General features: G+C 47.0%; 3 protein-coding genes across 7 annotated transcripts; all 3 read right to left on the minus strand.

The window, feature by feature from the left end:
• Positions 1-690: 690 nt before the first annotated feature.
• On the minus strand, positions 691-12,423 carry spata13 (spermatogenesis associated 13). Of its 4 annotated transcripts, none has more exons than XM_057012700.1 (13): positions 11,943-12,423; positions 6,449-7,927; positions 4,736-5,194; positions 4,244-4,388; positions 3,945-4,075; positions 3,557-3,736; positions 2,867-3,046; positions 2,598-2,777; positions 2,282-2,514; positions 2,042-2,171; positions 1,583-1,958; positions 1,383-1,457; positions 691-1,304 (listed from the first exon to the last, which is right to left on the minus strand). In XM_057012700.1, exons 1-13 carry the CDS (start codon positions 11,949-11,951, stop codon positions 1,123-1,125), a joined length of 3,759 nt encoding a protein of 1,252 aa, XP_056868680.1. In that variant the 5' UTR covers positions 11,952-12,423; the 3' UTR covers positions 691-1,122. The 4 variants fall into 4 exon arrangements, with proteins under 4 accessions (XP_056868680.1, XP_056868681.1, XP_056868684.1 ...); XM_057012701.1 differs by lacking the exon at positions 11,943-12,423 and adding an exon at positions 9,659-9,800; XM_057012704.1 differs by lacking the exon at positions 6,449-7,927 and having other exon boundaries at positions 11,943-12,420.
• Positions 12,424-12,809: 386 nt separating this feature from the next.
• On the minus strand, positions 12,810-14,152 carry c1qtnf9 (C1q and TNF related 9). 2 transcript variants are annotated; one of them, XM_057012724.1, is made up of 3 exons: positions 13,972-14,152; positions 13,844-13,906; positions 12,810-13,735 (listed from the first exon to the last, which is right to left on the minus strand). In XM_057012724.1, the coding sequence occupies exons 1-3, from the start codon at positions 14,150-14,152 to the stop codon at positions 12,966-12,968; spliced, it is 1,014 nt and encodes a 337-aa protein (XP_056868704.1). In that variant the 3' UTR covers positions 12,810-12,965. The 2 variants fall into 2 exon arrangements, with proteins under 2 accessions (XP_056868704.1, XP_056868707.1); XM_057012727.1 differs by lacking the exon at positions 13,844-13,906 and having other exon boundaries at positions 13,972-14,138.
• A 921-nt stretch (positions 14,153-15,073) lies between these two features.
• tagln3b (transgelin 3b) lies at positions 15,074-18,200 on the minus strand. The gene is made up of 5 exons (XM_057012732.1): positions 17,632-18,200; positions 16,776-16,983; positions 16,239-16,413; positions 16,055-16,157; positions 15,074-15,984 (listed from the first exon to the last, which is right to left on the minus strand). The coding sequence occupies exons 2-5, from the start codon at positions 16,953-16,955 to the stop codon at positions 15,843-15,845; spliced, it is 600 nt and encodes a 199-aa protein (XP_056868712.1). The 5' UTR covers positions 16,956-16,983; positions 17,632-18,200; the 3' UTR covers positions 15,074-15,842.
• Between the last annotated feature and the right edge of the window lie 2 nt (positions 18,201-18,202).

Genomic DNA, 18,202 nt, shown 5'->3' on the forward strand with positions numbered 1-18,202 from the left:
TGGAGTAGATCAATTCGGTGGTGCCTTCACTGGTGCAGACTGGAGGAGGATGAAGAACAGCAGCAGTAACTCCATCAGGAGCAGCACCCACCATTCATCGAGTTACCGGGGCGACATTTATTATTCATTGTGTCATCCCATACGGATCTACAGGTTAGACCATAGGTTCTATATTAAGTGGGGATGGTTGAATGTCTGAACTAGATCGACAGAAGCGGTTTCAAAGTCAGACGTGGACACAGGTTAATCAGGACTGAATCAGGCTCAATGACTGACCGAGGTGCAGAAGCTTTACTCACGCTGGCAGCCTCCTGCTGAGAAGTTTCATCATCGCGGCTCGTTCGCCCGCTGTCCTGGCCCTCCGTAACCATGACAAAGCATCCCGTCACTCACCCGTCATCTTCCTGTTTAGGATCCATCGGCTTTTTCCTTCGGATGACAGTCGTTCAGCCGGAGCTCCGCTGCAGGCTGCTGGGACGTTCCGTCGCCAGGTGCCTGAAACCAGATCCTCCAGCAGCGGCGAGCGCTGGAGACACGACTCACTGGGGGAAATGCATCTGCTTCGCTCGAATGGCTAATGTTTCATGCGCCTGTCACATGACCTCATATTTAAGGTCTGCCACACAACTGAAACAACTGGTTAAGCTGTGAAAGCAAACAAGTATTCTAAAGCAAGAACAATTTCTTGGGTTTGTTTGTACAAGGCTTTTATTTACAACGTTAAGAGGAAAGTTGAATATGTCACTCAATTCAACCTCTGGCTGAACTCAGAGCCACACTCAAAGCCAAAAAACTCCAATCTTTCCAATAAAATAAGAGCATGATGCAAAAGCAAAAACAACAAAGTTGGAATTTAGACAATAAAACGGGCGTTTCTTTTTATGAGTGAGCAGCATCTTTAAACACACCGACACACTGGACAGACAGTAGTTTAACACTTTAGTGTGGCGCCTAAAACTGCAGGCACCAGATTTTCACATGTGACAGAAGACGGACATGATGGTGGTAAAGACACGAGGCACGACAGGACAATTCAACAGTGCATTAGGTAGCAAGAAAACATAAATGTCTTTAAGTCTTCAGGATGGACGGACGCGCTCTCGCGCAGGGGGAGAGAAAAGATCATTTCCTGAAAAAGGCGTTCCGGGTGATGCTGTACAGCAGGTGATAGGGTTTCCGCTTGGGAGGCTCAGCCAATGAAAACACCTGCTGCTGAGGCACGCTGGTTGGGATGGTGATGTGACGCTGGTGAAGTGGGTGAAGGGTTTGGTGATGTGGTGGGACAGAACCAGAGTAGCCAATGCCTGTGAAAAAGGACAGAATTCCACATTACTTATTAAAATAAAAGCAATAAATTCAAAAAGTGGAAAACAGAAACTTACTGTTGCTCTTCCCTTGTTTGACCCGTCTGGCATTAGCAATAGCCTGTTTTCTTTGTTCCTCGCTGATTTCCATTCCTGCAAAGAAAGAACGCACCTTAATATTTTCAAACAATCACTTCCTCCTCTGAGCCGTCCTCCTTTTAACTTGACATGAAAAAAAAGGAGCCGCATGACGAACTAATTATTTTAGCGTGACTCACCCATCTCCTGGTCTTCCTTGACTCTCTGTCTCTCCCTAGCAAACGCCTGCAGCCACCTCTGCTTGTCCTCGGCTTTTCTGCAGCACAGCACACACATAAACTCCAGAGTGGAGGCGTTACGCAGACGCAGGGCGTTCTTTAGGGTCAGGCCCAGGTCCTGGTCCCGTCCGTCAGGCACGTCCAGCACTTCTGTCTGGTCCGTGTCCATCCGTCCGCGGTAGTGGAGAAGGTCGCGGCGCAGGACGTCTTTCTTGCAGTATATTAGCTGGTGGTCGAAGAGGAAGAAGCTGCGCTGTTGCATTTTGCCTTGTCGGACGATCCGGGTCAGCTCGCCAGAGTGGATCAGCTCTGAGCTGCGCTCCAGCACATCGCTGCCCTGCAGCAGCACATTGACAAGAAAAGTTAGTTTTAACCAGCAAACAATGCATGGAAAGAGAAAAATGGACTGGCTGTCATCACCTCCCAGTGCAGAATGGCAACCTGCCAGTGAGCGATGGTGTCAATGCTCTCCAGCCTTCGCTTCCTCTCATTTATAAGACTCGCTACATTCTTCATGGCTTCATATGCTTTGCTTACTCCAGTGTAGTCACTGAAACAAAAACAACCCATTGCAATACCTGATAAACACTAATAAATGTAAGAAGGGAGATAAGTGTGAAGAGTGATTACAGGAGGATCCGCACACCCAAATGTACACACCTGTGGTCTTTGGGGGTGTATTTCAGCAGTTCTCCTAGCTGCAGGGGGTATTTACAGATTTTCTGGACTGGGGTGAGCAAAAAACCAGCAATTGAAATGTCAATCATCTGCTGGAGGAGACGGCAGGCCTCAAAGAAATGCTTAAATTTGCCCAGCTTCATGAAGCGCTGCAGCTCCACACAAGCAGCTGGATGATTGTTACAGTAGTCCGAGTAGATAGAAAACCCTTCTCCCTTTGGACATAAAAAAAGAACATGTGATGAAAGTGAAACTGCAAATAATGGAGTTACAGCTGAATGTGTAAAGTTAGTTTTACCTGCAGTAGAAAGCAAGCTCCTATCTCGCTGAGATGTGGCTCCTCTTTGTTGTAATTCTTCTCCAGGTCTCTGAGAAACTGCCTCTGAAACTTGTAGATATCTTCTATGTTGCTGAAGATGGTCTTCAGCTGCAGCTCGGTGAACATGTCCGGGTGTTTGCGGCACTGGCGGATGTAACCCTGAAAGAATTCAACCGGTTCACACACTGGCCAGCAGGGGGAGCTAGTCGGCTCGCTTAGTTTTGGTTTATACTTGTTGCTGCACCTACATCACAGATGTCCTTCAGGTGTTTGATGTAGATGCGTTCAGTGTTCATGATTTCCTGAACCACATTGGTTCTCATCTGTTCCCTGTGCTGAAGGTTGTGAGTCTCCCTGGAGCTTTGCGCCTCCTGGCCCGCTACACTCTCTGTGCTCTCTGCCCCCGAGTCCTCCTGGTTCACTCGCACCTGGAACACACCCAGCACGTGTGATGTGAACTCCAGCCTTAACACATAAATGTATAAACCTAGCTTTCACTCTTTGAAGTTCATTTTAGAATCACAATGTCACTGTACTTGTCATACTCTGTTGTGATTTACGGGCAATAAAAACAGTAAATTCAGAAGACTTCAGAAGACTTGGCTCGTTACCGTAGCAACATCATTTGGTCCTCTGCTGTGCACAGATTCTGCTATAAACACATACCCCCGTCTCTCAATCACTGAACTTTCCTCCAAGTTAAAACAGCCCGCCTAATTAAGACGCAACTGTCAAATCAGCTCTGGTAACCATAGAAACCAGTTGAACCTCACAGGACTGAGCACTTTAACTCTCTTACACACATATACAGGCACACATAGACACACACACGGTTAATGGACTAATGAGGTTTGTCTGGAATCGAGCCAGTTTCCAAGTCTTTTCTGTGCTTCTAGAAAGCAAACATGGCTCTGACTCAGGTCGGGACGTCCACTTACCCTGACAAAGCTGGAGGGGAACCAGGCCTCTCTGTCGCCCCCCCTGCCCCACCACCAGTCTGGGTGTGACGCATCAACCACACGGATAACATCGCCAGCTTTGAACGCCAGCTCCTGCTCCTCCATGGTTACATGGTCCCAGAGCGCCTCGGCGTGCACCGCGCGTCCAGAGCTTATCCACTGAGACACACATACAGACGGAACTCTTACAGGCCCAAACCCACAATGATCATGAGCAATTATCCACAGCTGGCAGGGTTGTCTGCTGTGTTAAACATGTACAGGTAGTTGCAATGAGGCGAGTTTACAGCAGCAGAACGGCTGCGGCTTCTATTTAACAGGTTAGTTACTGAAAAGGCTGCAACGTGACTGCCCTCCCCTGCCTCACCTCATTGAGCACGGAGAGTTCCACCCCGGGCTGGAGGTAGGGTGTGACATCTGTGAGCTCGTCGAAGCTGCCCTCCTCCTCCTCTTCACTCACGCTGTCGTCCAGCGCCATGGAACACTCAGCCATACCACCTGCCAACATATACAGATGATATTTCCACTCAGCGACAACAAGTGCCGTCGCTCAACCGAGCCACAGATGTGGCCACACCTGGGTACCGGAGCACGCACGCTGACATTCCCCAATTCTTGTTTCCCACAGGCTGGAAAACACCAGAGCGTAAACAACTTTGTTCTCACCGCTGAGCACTCTGTGCAGCTTTCGCCGTCCGACTCGATCCAGACCGATGGGGGTGCTCTGGGAGAACGTGGAGGGGCGAAATCTGGCCGACACCGCCTTGTAGGGGGGCACCTGGTGGGAGGGGATGGGAGGCCGCGACAGAGGCTGCAAAGAGGGCAAGAATCCGGGGATTTAGGAAGGGATCAACTGCACTGCTTCCTCACAAGACATTTTAGTAGGAAAACCTTAAGATGGCTGTTAATCATCTCGATATTTAGATTTTTCCTTTAATCGTCTTGTCTGGTCTTCTAACCCTTTACCCCAGACGATAGAAACAGAACAGGAAATGAAGGATGAAGCATTTCAACTGGGAGAGCTGGGTTTTATGACTATTCAACTCCAGGCCTTGGGCATGTGGGATCGTTTGTTTTGCTTTATTGGATCTTGTGTCAAAAAGTTTTTGAGTAAAATTCTGTTTTAAAAAGGAGGAGATTGTGACTTTAAAAGCTTACGGAAGAGAGATGCTCATCCTTATCCTCAGCATTCGGGGGGTAAACATCCAATCCTCCGATCACAGACAGCGGTCGATGCCTCCTGTTCCGGACGTCCCCGTTGATGCCGTCGCAGTTCCCGTGAGCCTCGCAGGAGCTGCCGCCGACGCAGTCTTTCTGCAGGAGTGCATCCGACGTCCCGTCTTTAGCATGCTGCTGCGCCGCTTCCTCGGGAATGGAGTGGGTCCTGGAAATGAGCTGTCCGTAATCAGAAATGGGCCGAGGCCTTTGGCGCCCGCTCCGTTGCCTGGGCTTGACCGGAACAGCTTCCGCAGAAGACGTTTGGGCTTCGTCAGCAGGGGGAGGAGGTGAAGGAGGTTCTGAGACGCATGTTGGGGAGCCTGTGGGGGTACTGCTGCTTGTTGGGGAGACATCTTCCACTTCTAGAAGAGCTTTTTTCACTTGCTGCTCAGATGATTCCTGTGATCAGAGGAAAAATTCAATACATAATGAGGAAAATGATCCTGTGATGTACAGAAATGCAGAACGTGCGTGCTGGAAAGAACATTTGTTAATCAGAAACAGAGCGTTTGGAACAGCACCAAAATAATTTAGTCCGAAGCCGTCAGGATTCTCATGAGAAACGTTATCATCGTGTGGAAAGAATTCCGACTTCTCACGGTGATTGTCTCCACGGTTTTCCACAACAATCTATTTGCTCAAATATAAATATTGAATGTTATCGGCCTGCACGTAATTCAGTGGGCCGAATTCAGCTGTCAAACATTTGCTATCGATTCCATTTTTCTTCTGTAAGTCAGGTAGCGATATTAGGCCTCACCTCTCTGTCGTGATCCGGGTCTGGTCCCCGACAAACACACTGGAAAGGCACACAGAGCAACAGCACCATTGTGAAAGACACAAACAGCCGTTTCTGCTCCAAGGCCAAGCACCTAAAGGCCTTTCAAAGCCTGTAAAAGCTACTTGATTTCTAAAAAAAGAAATCTGATTTTGCCCGGTCATCCCCAGCAACAAGAACCTGTCTACATCCAAAAAGGCACTCGGCTATAGACGTGCACTGAGGCCGCATCTGGCCGGTGCTGCTAATAACTCTCCAAGAGTCCCCGGTGGTGGACTTTGGTCAACTTTCCAGTTACAGAGAGAGACGCGAGGCAGTGGCCGTACGTACTCTGAGCGGCAGCAGGGCTGTTCTGTGCAAGGATCGCTAATCATAAACAAAGTCTAATGATTAACTCCGTCTGCTCCTTCAGTGCACATGGTAGCACACACCAGCCGGTCCAGCATGTGACCAGGGACAGTGGGAGTCAGTATATCAAACACGAACGAGAGGAAAGAGTACACTGATGAACATTCACGACTGCCTTGCTGTTTACTTTATGATCATGAGACTTTGAACACACACACTGACTCACTCACTCTCTCCGAGAAAATTTAGAGATAATCACTATCCAGCTTTCTCAATGCACGACTGGCAAATAGAAGATAGAAAGCATCCTCTGTGCATTATTAGGGTCATTCAATTCTGGAATTAGAAATGTAATAGATTACAGGTTATAGATTGTCATTTTGTTCTTTACAGGTCTCAACATTAGCAACTTGCTAAATAGGCTTACCCACTAGAAGTCAGACACATGGTGGTAGACACAACAAAGACAATTCCCTTGTATCATCGTCTCTTTTGATGTTTTATTTTGCACATAATTTCTTCCTTACCATAACTGGTAAATTGGTCATATCAGCTGGTTCTTGTGGGGACTCTTTCTGGCTCAGGGCAGATAAATCACATTCTTCTTCAGGGTTTGGGGCTTCGGTTGGTGATTCATTGAGACCAGAGGTACCAGGTGAGGTCGACCCATTTGTCTCTGATGGGTCCAAAAATACCGGGATAAAGACCTCCTGGTGCTCCTGGTTGGCGTCGCCTGTAGGCTGTGAATGGACCAGAGGGGCGTGTCCGACAGACAGGGCACAAGCTCTGACGGGTGAGGGCCTCTGCTGTCGCTCGCTGGTTGTCAGCCAAGACGCCCGTCGGGAGTAGTCGTCATGGAGGCGGCTCAGAGGAGACATCAGAGATGGAGATGTGGGGCTCGGGGTGGAAGTCGACCTCCGTCGAACAGTCAGGTCTGTGACGCTGCCTACTAGCTTTAGCATTGGCCCCTTGGGCTTCACAGGGTTCTTCCTGTTACTCAGAGCATTATCCTGGAGGTCTACTGAGGAAGCGCTGGCTGTCCTCTGAATGTTTGTAGCCCTCTGTGCCTTTACCGGCCTCTGGAGGAGCTCTTCGTCAGGAACAGAAAGCCCTGAAGCTTGAGCTTTGCGTCTGAACGGTGCCTTAAAAATCTGAAGGTTTTCAGCGCTTTTGCTCAGTCTGCTCAGCACCTTCACATTGGAGGTCTCGTTTGTTTTCTCCTGCTGTGGGTTCACATTGGTTGCCTGGGTTGGTTTCTGTCCGTAAGCCGTCGCACTTGTGCTTTTTTCCATCGGTTTCCCATTCCCCGTATCAAATAAAGAGATACGGCCCGCTCCGTACGCTCTCCTGATACTCCTGGAGAACACCGTGTTGCGCGTGAGGCCATCTGCATTACCTTCTTCATCATCACCGTCATCGTAATAGTCCTCCATATCTGAGTCACACAGGCTCATCCCCATACTTTGGTGAGCAGTATTTCCATTAGACACACTGCATCCCTCTGGGACATGATTATTTGCTCCATGGCTAACACCAGCACCAGAAGAGAAGGCCTCTCCATCACCGATGTTGGCCCCTTTGCTCTGTATACCTTGGAGCACAGAAGATCGCAGCTTTTTGAAAGAGTCAATGACCCCCAGCCCTGAGAGCCCCGCCCAGGAGGCCTGCTCGGCGGCTGAACTCGGAGCAGCAGCGGGTCCTTTCTTTGAATTTGAAAAAAGCTTCATAATTCTGGAAGGCTTTCCGTCAGGCTGGCCTATGACGGGGCTGGACCAAGCGGAAGAGCTGAGGCCGTTGAATCCATTTTCATCTGGACATGTGGTTATGGGCTGCACTTGGGCGCCACACCCAGACAGCAGATACGTGGGCCCGCTTCTCTCAGCTTGGCTGTAAAACGGGTATGAATCACTGAGGGGTCGGCTTCGGATGGGTGCGTCAGCTCTGGGGGCGTGGAGGCGCGGGAGGGGATCTTCACTGGTGGACAAGGCCCCATCCCTCTCTTCTTCCTGGAAAACAAAAAGACTCATTTCAGGGACCTTTTTAATGTTGTCGGAAATTCACTGTCCTGTTGTGGTGAAGAAATTAAAAGACCGATACAGCAACAGGAAACAGTTCTTAGAAGTAAAAGTGTTTTTTTAAAAAGGCAGAAAGCAATATCCGTCTGTGTGTGCAACTTCCAGATGAGTGTCACTGAGACCACTGAGCACATTTGCTCTCGGTGCTGTATTTCAGCCTCCAAGAAGGGCTGAGGCCCACGTTTGGGGGGCGTTCAGCTTTAGGAGTGCGTGATACAGACTCGCGGCTAATGCAACCCAGCCTTTGAAGTAGGCCAGTGTGAGCGTGACTAAGCAATGAAACTTCCTAATCCGCTGTGATTAATGTAATAAATTGCCTGGTTTTCTCCAGATTACACTGAAGATGGTGGGGGGGTGGGGAATGGGGTTCCCAGCCCTTTCTCCACATGTGGAAAACCCTCATTATTTTTTTTAGATTTCCACTTCATGTTCCATCATGTTTTAACCTTAACCTGGAGCGGTTTGAATGATCTGCTTTGCAGTCTGAACAGTATTCGAACGGAACATTTAAATAAACTTTTTCTTAAATAAATTGTTTTGAACTATATGGAGTCTGAGAAAGCATAAAATAAAGTTTTACCTTCTTTATCTACAACATAACCATGACTGAGAGGTGAGGAATGCTGTCTTCATGTCTCCTATGAGGACATTTTAATTTGCCTGTTCATATATGTTAGGAGGCTGATTTGCTGAAGCATTAACATTACCCCCCCCCCCCCCCCCATCCAAGTCACTCAGAATTCAAAGGGGTTGGGGTTCTCTTCACGTTCTCCCAGACATGACACAAACTGAGGTCACCGTATCTTTGAAGGTCGTGTTGTTTCCAGTGAATGATGCTTATTGTGCACATACTTGATCCGAGTGCATCCACAGCTACCGTGCGTGTGAGGCAGCACATGGGCTCTCTCTGTCAATCTCTCTCTGGAATCTGCCATCACTTCAAGCAGCTCGCTCCATCACAGCGAACACTTATGTAAACAGAGCCACCGCCGCCAAGCACCGCTGCTGACCGACAGTAAACACCCCCCCTCTGGGAACAATGTGCCACTATCAGCCCTAAAGAACTCTCTTTTTGTACTTTCCTCCTCAGAAGGTAAAACCGAGTCAATTCTTTATATTGACAGAACTTTCTCTGCAGCGATAAAGAGAGGATCTACATCTGGAGAATGATCATGTATCACGCCATCAGCATGTGATCCTTCAACGCCTCTCTGCCTTCCAAAACTTGGCTCCAGCTGTCACAACCCCGTTGGTGTGTAGGAAGACTTGGCAATGCCGTTTAGTCACAACTACATGTGGGAAAAGGACAAACCGTGACTGGAGATTTTATGCTGAAGGCTTTTGTACAATGATTGTATAGTTTATGGGACCGTGGCTTTTATGGTGTTTACACGCTGACATCATCGGTCTCGCTGATCTTTGAGTTGCAAGATATGCACACTTTTTTTTCACTTTCCGATTTAATAATTACCTAAATTACAACCGGCGCAGTTTTTGAAATGACAAGAGGCAATTCGGAAGTTAGCCTTTTTCCTTGCCGAGCCATTGAACCTTAGAGGAAAACACCTGACATTTCACATTTTCATTTGATTCAAACATGAACAAAAAAGACAGAAATGAGTAAATAAAACCATAAAACCCGAGCAGACAAATATTACTCACGTATAAGTTGTGATGACACTGCTCTGTGCATGCTGATCACTCTCACTATCGTATCCTCACTCTGCAGTGCTGCTCTCTGCCTTCCTCCAGCTAAACTGGATGGGAGTGGCGCTCTTGGGCCCTGGTCCAGAGTTAATTAAGAGCTCAGGGTGGCGCCCCCCCCCACGCACACGGCAGCCTGCTGAAGCCAGCTTCAGATTAGACTCCCAGAGACAAGGATGAACATGCACCGGGATGCATAAACAAGTATATAAGGGCTTATCATGCGCATTCCAAATGCACACGTGCATCCTATGTAAACGTGCATGTGTTTGCTAACTTAGATGCACCCTCAGCTGAGCAGGGAGGGAGGCATTTAAATGATTGACTCCCTTCCTGTTTAGCAAGAAAGCCCAGGAACTTACTCAAGAATTCATATGTGTGCGGTGATGCGTGACCTCCTACCCATAGTTCACCTCTGCGGAGGCACGACCTGCCCGAGGGTGGGATAGAACTAATTAGGACATAATGAAATAAGCATTAAAGTGAAAGACTGGCTGAGAAGGAGTATCAAAAAGAGTGATTTACTCCGTCTGGCCCAACTCAGAGACAGACTCCACCACCCCGTCGCAAACCCACCATTTCTTTTTAAGCGGTCACCTGACTGGTGTCTCTTTGTACGCGAATAGGAGCAGCACCGTGTCCTCCAAGAACACCTCTCTGTTTTAAAGAACAGATTGTCTGATTAGCTAAAGCACTGTGGGTAAATAAGATACTGTGCAACTTAGGTTGAACATATGCTCAGCTGTGGCTTAAAAGTTCACCGTCTCCAGTCTTGCATATGAAATAGCAAAAAAAACACTGTGCTGAACCTGATAATGAGAGCACAAGTGTTTAGGTTTGTGCGTATACCCCGTTCTATCCTACTTATTATCTGATTAGCAGAGCCTTACCAGTCTGTGTTTAGGACTTGTTTTGTTTACACTTGATAGCCTAATCACAGACAACCAGGTCGTTTTATCCACTGGCTGACGCTCAAAACCCGTTAACCCACAAACTTAAGCTGGCTGGTGTTCACTCAACACCGCAGAGGTGGAGTTTTAAGAATAAAGAGCAGATAAAATTCCATCAACAACCGTCATGGTAACGCGTTGCTTCGTTTGTGGTTGCAAAACACACAACACGTCCCGTGGGATCATGATAGCGCACAAGCTACGGCATGGGCCAAATTCCTGACTCATATCTGGCATTGATCTTATTTCCTCATTTTTGTCATATGACAGGTACAGAGGAGATTGGAAGAGGTCCCGCCTCTTTCTATAGAGCGTGGGAAGTCCAGGTACATGCGGAACCAGGGAGTGTCGCCGTTCCAACAGAGAGCTCCTCACCTGAGCGGCTGCAGGCTGCCAAAGAGACGCAAAAAGACATTTAACACCGCCGCGCACGCACGGCTCGGGAGAGACAAAACAACACCTATGTTCGCTGTACACAGTCAACAATGTAACCTGGCAGACATCTGACAGCCACAAAAAGGCCCAGAGCAAAACCAAGACTATCCAGACTATCTTAAACACTCATTCCCATCAGTCTGCGAGACATGATAAAGGCACAGTAGATTCTGAAACATGACACAGAAAGTACAAATTATTGGCCACAACAATGACGCAAATGATTGCTCATTAGAATTTAACCGGCACATCTAGATAAAACACAGAAGCGTCTTATAATAAATTATCCTACAGCTGTTAATGCGTTATTCAGGAAACATTTCGTAAATCTTCAATGCATCATATATGAATTTAAGTACTGTACATACATCCTGGAGGTGGGACACTTTGTGCAGGGTGCCTGAACAAACCTACATAAAGTGGAGTCAGAACACACTAAAGAAGCAGAGTGGGAAAAGATTGAACTATGGAAAGCAGATTAGACTAAGTACTTTCTTAAGCTGGTGAGGAACTTGCAGGAAAAACTGCTTATTTATTTCTGTATTAATTAACTTTCTCTGGCCAGAGGGTTCTTTGTAGTTGGTGGGCCCTACCCCTCCTTCGCCAACTCCCTGTGCAGGCTGGCATCTCCCTCATCACTATAACAACCAGGGCTGTAATGCACTACAAAAGCCCCCCCGGTCCTATTTCCACCGAGAACTCAGGAGGGGAAAATCAATGCAACTGGCAGATCTATAAAGCTCCAGAAGCAAGATCAATATTTTACAGGCACGGGTTTTCTTATGTATCACGTGTTTTGAAAGGAAAAATAATATGATTACATGGTGTTAATGGATGAAATCAAAACTTTTGCTCACCTTGCTCATCGTCGGCGCCGTCCTGACTTCCCCCCCTCTCGCATCAACCGAACAGCTGCTTTTGTGGTTTAGCCATAATGAAATAGTCCGGGTTCGTCCGAGCACCGACGGCTCGCTGCGTCGCACGTCTCGTTCGCTCGGAAGAACATGTCGGTTACAAAAAATAACCCATGCAGCTCGGAGTTAATTGCGGTCGTCGCCCCGCGACATACCGGGACCAACGGCTGGCTGACTCCCGCACACTCGGCTAGCACCCGCAGCTAGCGTCGGTGCGCTCAACTTCTTCGGAACTGCGAAGGGTCCGAATTTCGGTGTTGTCGGCCGGAGAAAACGGAATGTAGCCCAGAATTTGTCAAGGTTAAAGTTCTCCAGAATACCCTAGGAACAATTCGTAATTCCGGGTTTCTATTCCAATCAAAAGAGAGTTTCCTTGGGAAATCGTACTGGGGAGCATCATTAATGCACTTGTTGCAGTGTGTGCGAGGGGCGGGACCTCAAAATGCCTGTAATCGCGGTGATTGGTTGACCGGAACCTGCCGAAAGTGCACACAGCCAATCATAGGTCAGGAGATATATGTTAAAAAAAGGTCAGTGACCACCTCAAAACACGCCCACATCGGAGCTGCTCTTCAATGAAGGAAAATAAGGAGACCACAGTGCTGCATTTCCTGCGTCACTTAAAAGCAGACCAGACCTTCCAGTTGCTCGCTGGCTTCCTTGTCTCACGTCATCGTGACATGACAAGACAATCTAGGTCGTTTCGGAGACTTGGCCCTTCCCCAGATGGGTCTTTACCATTACAAAGTCGTTTTTAGGACAACAAAATGCTGCAACACCTTAATTAATTGTATTTCTCTTATATTAATTTATTTATGGGCCGAAGCAGATTGAGTTATTAGAGTACAGCCATGTGTAGGGATCGCGCAATTTGCCCTTACATTTCACTCCCCCAAACACAGAATCAAGGTCAGAGAAGGGACGAGGACATAAAAGGACACCGTCATATTTAATAGAAAAACACATTTAAGGCCCAAAAATTAAAAACCCGGTGAAGGTCGTGTCATCATCTTCATCAGCATACAGGCCATTAAAGAGCTCTCCCCCGGTCACCTGCAGCCACACCTTGTCCCCGACTTCCAGGTGCAGTACAGCGCCCCCTGTTGCCTGGTCCTCGCTGCTCTGGTAGCTATCAGTGGTGTGGATGAGCTTCTCACCGTTCTTCGTGAGCGCAACTTTCACGTTTCTTGAGAAGACGGTGATGTGGTAGGTAAAGAAGTAGGCTCCTGCTACAGAACAGGTAAATCTTCCCGTTTGTGGATCGTAGTGATTCTGCTGATTGTATATGATCTTGTCAAAGCGGATGGGCCCATTTGCGGCTGGGAGTTTAGATTGTGCTGTAAGTCCCACTGTGAAGGCGCTTTTGGAAACTACAGATGCATCTCCTTTCTCACCCTTCTCACCTTTAAATCCCTCATCCCCCTTCTCTCCACGATAGCCGATATTACCTTTGTGGCCTGGAACACCAATTTCTCCCTTGGGACCTGCTCTACCAGGGGGTCCAGGAGGTCCTGGAATTCCTCTGTCACCTCGAAGTCCAGTTTCCCCCTTGAGGCCCACCGGTCCAGGAGGTCCCAATTCACCTTTAGGTCCTTGAAGTCCAGGTAGCCCGATTTCTCCCTCGTTTCCTTTTAGACCCATAGGTCCTTGGATTCCTTGGGGTCCCATTTTCCCAGGATGCCCAAGTTCTCCATTTTCTCCTCGTTTTCCTTTGAGACCAGCTGGTCCCACTGTACCTATAAATGGTATAGGTGTTAGTACTCACAACATTATTTACATTTGAACATATGACTATATAGATGTGTGGTACATTTTGGTTTATAGTTTTACTTGAAGATACATACCTAGTTCCCCTTTGTCTCCTTTTTGGCCATTGAGTCCCGGTGGTCCAATAGGGCCAAACTCACCTTAATGAATATTTTAATATTTAATATATTTATTATTATTACACATGGACATCTTCCTAACTCACCTTGATCTCCTTTGCCCCCCTTAGGTCCATCTCGGCCGTCTCGGCCAGGTGCACCATTGTGTCCAGGGTCCCCTGGTATTCCAGGGTATCCACAGACACAGCTTTTGTTTGGGATTTCCTCCTGTGCAGCAGACCTGACCATCAGAAGGCTCAAGAAAATGCCCATCAACTTCAGCTGCATGGCGCCAGATAAAAAAGAAATTCCAGATAGAATCCTTTAGAGTAAGATAAGTTTTGACCTTTCACCAGCACTGAAGAAATGTAAACATGCAGCAATGGAAACTGTCCCAAAAAGACACAAGCAAGAGGAGACCAGACAAACAAAGACACAAACTGAACAAGAACTTTGGACAAGAGTGTCTTCAAAGACATTTCATTGGTCTGAGGGTGTTTTCAGTTTACTTATTGAGCCCGTCAGTTACACATCACCTATTCCCCTTAAGATGCTTCTCTACTCTGGAAATGGCTAATAATAGCTATGCATGCAGAAAGCATGTGAAGGCCAGTAAAAGACCACATGATTGAGCTGCCCGTGGCTTATCGTGTGGAGCAAACCCCTTCTAGTTTTGATGACAGAATATCTAGTATGACCATAAGAATTTGGCATTAGAAATTGATACACTGCACAGATGTGGGCTCTGTTTATGAACTGGATGCTAATGGCTGAAATGTTCATTCATGCATGCATTGCACGCCCACTCTTTAAAAATGCCATCAGTTGGAAACAACTGACCCCATAAACCGGATGCTTGACATAAAATGTGCCCTTTCCTACACCGAAACCCGACCCCACCTATTGAGAATGCTTTTGACTGAAGTTCTTATCTTAAAGATAGCCTTATCTATAAGGAGGGCTTATTTCAGTATTTAACATATTGAGAGTTGATGTTGACCATTTGGTTAATAAAAGCTAGAGGAAAGTATTCAAGTAAAAAATAAGACACCCATTTTCACTTCCCATTATATTATATACACTTTAAACTGAAATTACAGTTTTATCAACTTTGTACACAATGTTGTCAGGTGGCATTTGCATTATCTGGTAGCTTCCAGCCAAAGTCACCCAGACTAGTAATGACTTGAATGAAGACGAGAGGATCCATTAACCTGATCTGTTTCCCATTTATTCAATTGTGTTCCAAGAGGGGGGTTTACAAGGGAGGGGCTGAAACAGCATTAAACTGAGATAAGGGGGAGAAAAACACCCACACAGCAGCACAGGCCCCTTACCTTGAAGCTATCAATACGCCCAGCTCATGTTTTACACAGACTGACACAAAGCCGTGATCACACACTTTATTCTATATCTCCTATATAAACGTATTTAAGAAAATATAAACATGACGGCACGTGACAGTTTATTATCTTCACTGGGCACCAGAAATAGAATCTACTGCAACACACAACTAACAGGGGTATGGCTCAGAAAGAATAAAATTGTTTTGGTATTCTATGTATCAGGAACAATTCTGTGTTGTCCCAGAACCAGGCACAACGTGAGGTTCATCTGGTCAAAGAGGACGTTGCTACAAGCCTTCAGAGAGGGCAACATAGGCATCATTTATGAGCTTTGAGGCTGAGGAAGTGGGCAGAACGTTCACACATGCATGTAAACAAAATATGGTGTAGGATGGAACACTGATGGCTTGTGGTGTCGGTTACATAATTAACATCAAAGATAACATACAGCTCAAAGGGGAAGCACTTGCTCAGGATGTGACATCATTTCTTATAGCCAGAACACTGTTTTGGAAAGCAGCATTTTTAGGGAACGTGGGATTAACTACAAGGGTGATGAGCGTTATGGGCTTTAAAGGTATTAGTAGAAAATACAATGAGGAACTAGAGGTGCAGGTGAGCTAGAACCTGGTCTACATAATCTGACGGTGCATCCCGTAGCCCGTCATTCCAGACTGGGACGCCCCGCGGTTGCTGCCCATCTGCAGGCCGATCAAGCTGCGACCTTGGCGGAGCTGTTCCTGGCTGAACTCTCGACGATACCCCTGGGCTTTCCTGAACAACAGACACAAGGTGAGGAAGAGGAAGCTGAAGCATCGCGAACATGCCGTTAAGGCTAATGTACCTATGGAACCATTCGCGGTCGCCCCTGTAATGGCCGTCGTCCTTAGTGACAGCCAGACTCCCCAGAGCCATAAGAGTTCTTTGCACTGTCGCCATGTCCTTTCCTGTAGATATGATAAAAGAATGTTATGGTGATTTAAAAAACAATATTTTTAAAACAGCATCAATGATTACAGCACTCCGACCTTCCCAGAGGTCAACAGTTTGAAAAATATCAGTGGTTATGACTCCATATGCTTCAGCTGCTCGCAGGAACTGGGAGATCTTCTCCATTTGTTTGAAGGCCATCTGTGTCTCTGGAATCTTCTTGATGGGCTCTTCCCCTTTGGGATACAGGCTGTTGATAAGCCTACAGAGAATCTAGGATGAGACAAACCCCAAACTGAATCAGCGTTGGCTTAATTATACATATATGTAACAGGGATGCAGAGATATTAATACCTGCTCAAATTGTACTGAATTACACAAAAATGATCTTATTGTGCATGTCAAATTAGAAAAATAAATGATCAAAAGAGATGTTATGTAGTCACTGAAAAGATCTTCTTTGTGCAGTGATCCAGAACACATAATTTATGTTCTCTTATCCTGAAATGTACATAAATCTGCTTTCTTATTTTAGTCATCTTTACCCCACGGGCTCTTTAAATCTGAGAGCGAGGCCCTGTTTTGTTTAAATAATTTAATATAATTTCTATTCTGAGTACAGGCCAGCCGCTCACCGTGCCGTCCATAAGCCACTTTTGGAAGTCGTCTTTCCCCGGTTGCGGGCGCTCCAGATCCCCCCCACACTGCACAAGTATCCAGTCCACCAGACGCTGCTCCAGGTCTGGGTCGTACTTCTGCTCGATCTTCTCCTGTACCTCCCGGCTCAGTCCATAGCTGGGCCCTCTATTCGCCATAACAGCAGTCTGCTATAAAGACAACAAGCTGGAGAGATTCTAATATCAATCTGATGTCACTGATCCTTTATCTTGTCTGTTTCAAACGCTCTTTCCCCCTAAAAAGATAAATACTTCATCAAGGTATCATTAAAAACAAGTTATCATGGTGTCATCGTGCATCTTTCCAGCTCAGGCTCCACCAAAGAGGAGGATGTTGCAGGGATGGGTGTGGTCCACGGCGGCTGTCCTGAACATTGACAAGCCCTCTTATTACTATGGCAACAATCAAGGGGGTTTCCGGCATTCTTTTTCCGCTGATGCGATGCACGAGACGAGAGTTTCGCGTGGAATGCGACCTATAGGATCCATTAGAACGTGAACCCTATTTTCAAAAAGTTTGCCCTCTTGTGAATGCAGCTGTTCTATTTTTAGTGAAATCACATTTGGCCGCGTCACGCCGCGTGCGCTGCATGCGCTTGCGATGTCGGCCGTTAATTTCCTCCGCAGCGTTTGTTAAATTCCCATCTTTGTTTTCCGACGTAGTTTTACTGAACCACAGCGCCGACCGTGACATCACACACCGCACTCTGCAGCTTCACAAAAAAGGCATTTGGAAGAGGCGCCCACGACGCATGAAACATTTAAAACATGCGATAGAAACTGCTGTTCAAAAATAAAGAGAGTGCGTACTTACTAATAGAGGTGATGCTGGTCAAACGTGTCCGTGTCACCGCCTCTCAGTTCCGCTGATGCGCACAGGGCTGAGGATGCTGACCGGATGAAGCATCCATGAAGCGCTGCATAAGCGTGTCGGACCGGCCAGGGTCTGGATGGTCCGGGAGGGGGGAGTCTGTCCGTTTATATTGGCAGCCTCTTCCAGGAGGGGTCTCTGGAGACATTCTGGATGCGACATGACGCTGTGTCCGGAAGACAATCAGTGTATTCAGCTTTAAAGGTGCCATATGAGCCAAGTCAACCTAGTTTTACTTGTAGCTCACAATTATTGACCCGTGTTGGGAATGTTTGTCCTCAGCCGTGGAACCGTTATGCTTTTGTTTACTAGTTTCAATGTCTGAGCCAAATTAATTCAAAAAAATAAATCAGGTTCATCCATAACAGTGTGTTCTGAGCTTATATCTCCACTTGCCTTGCTGGACGCTCCCATAAATCCATGTTCAATTTCAGTTTTGACACAAAAGTGGCCAACTTGTGCAAGTTAAAGGTCAACGTGGTGATTAAGTTGACTCGAGACATTTAGGGGATGG

Source organism: Takifugu flavidus, chromosome 17 (genome assembly GCF_003711565.1).
Source record: "Takifugu flavidus isolate HTHZ2018 chromosome 17, ASM371156v2, whole genome shotgun sequence".
NCBI classification, from domain to species: Eukaryota; Metazoa; Chordata; class Actinopteri; order Tetraodontiformes; family Tetraodontidae; genus Takifugu; species Takifugu flavidus.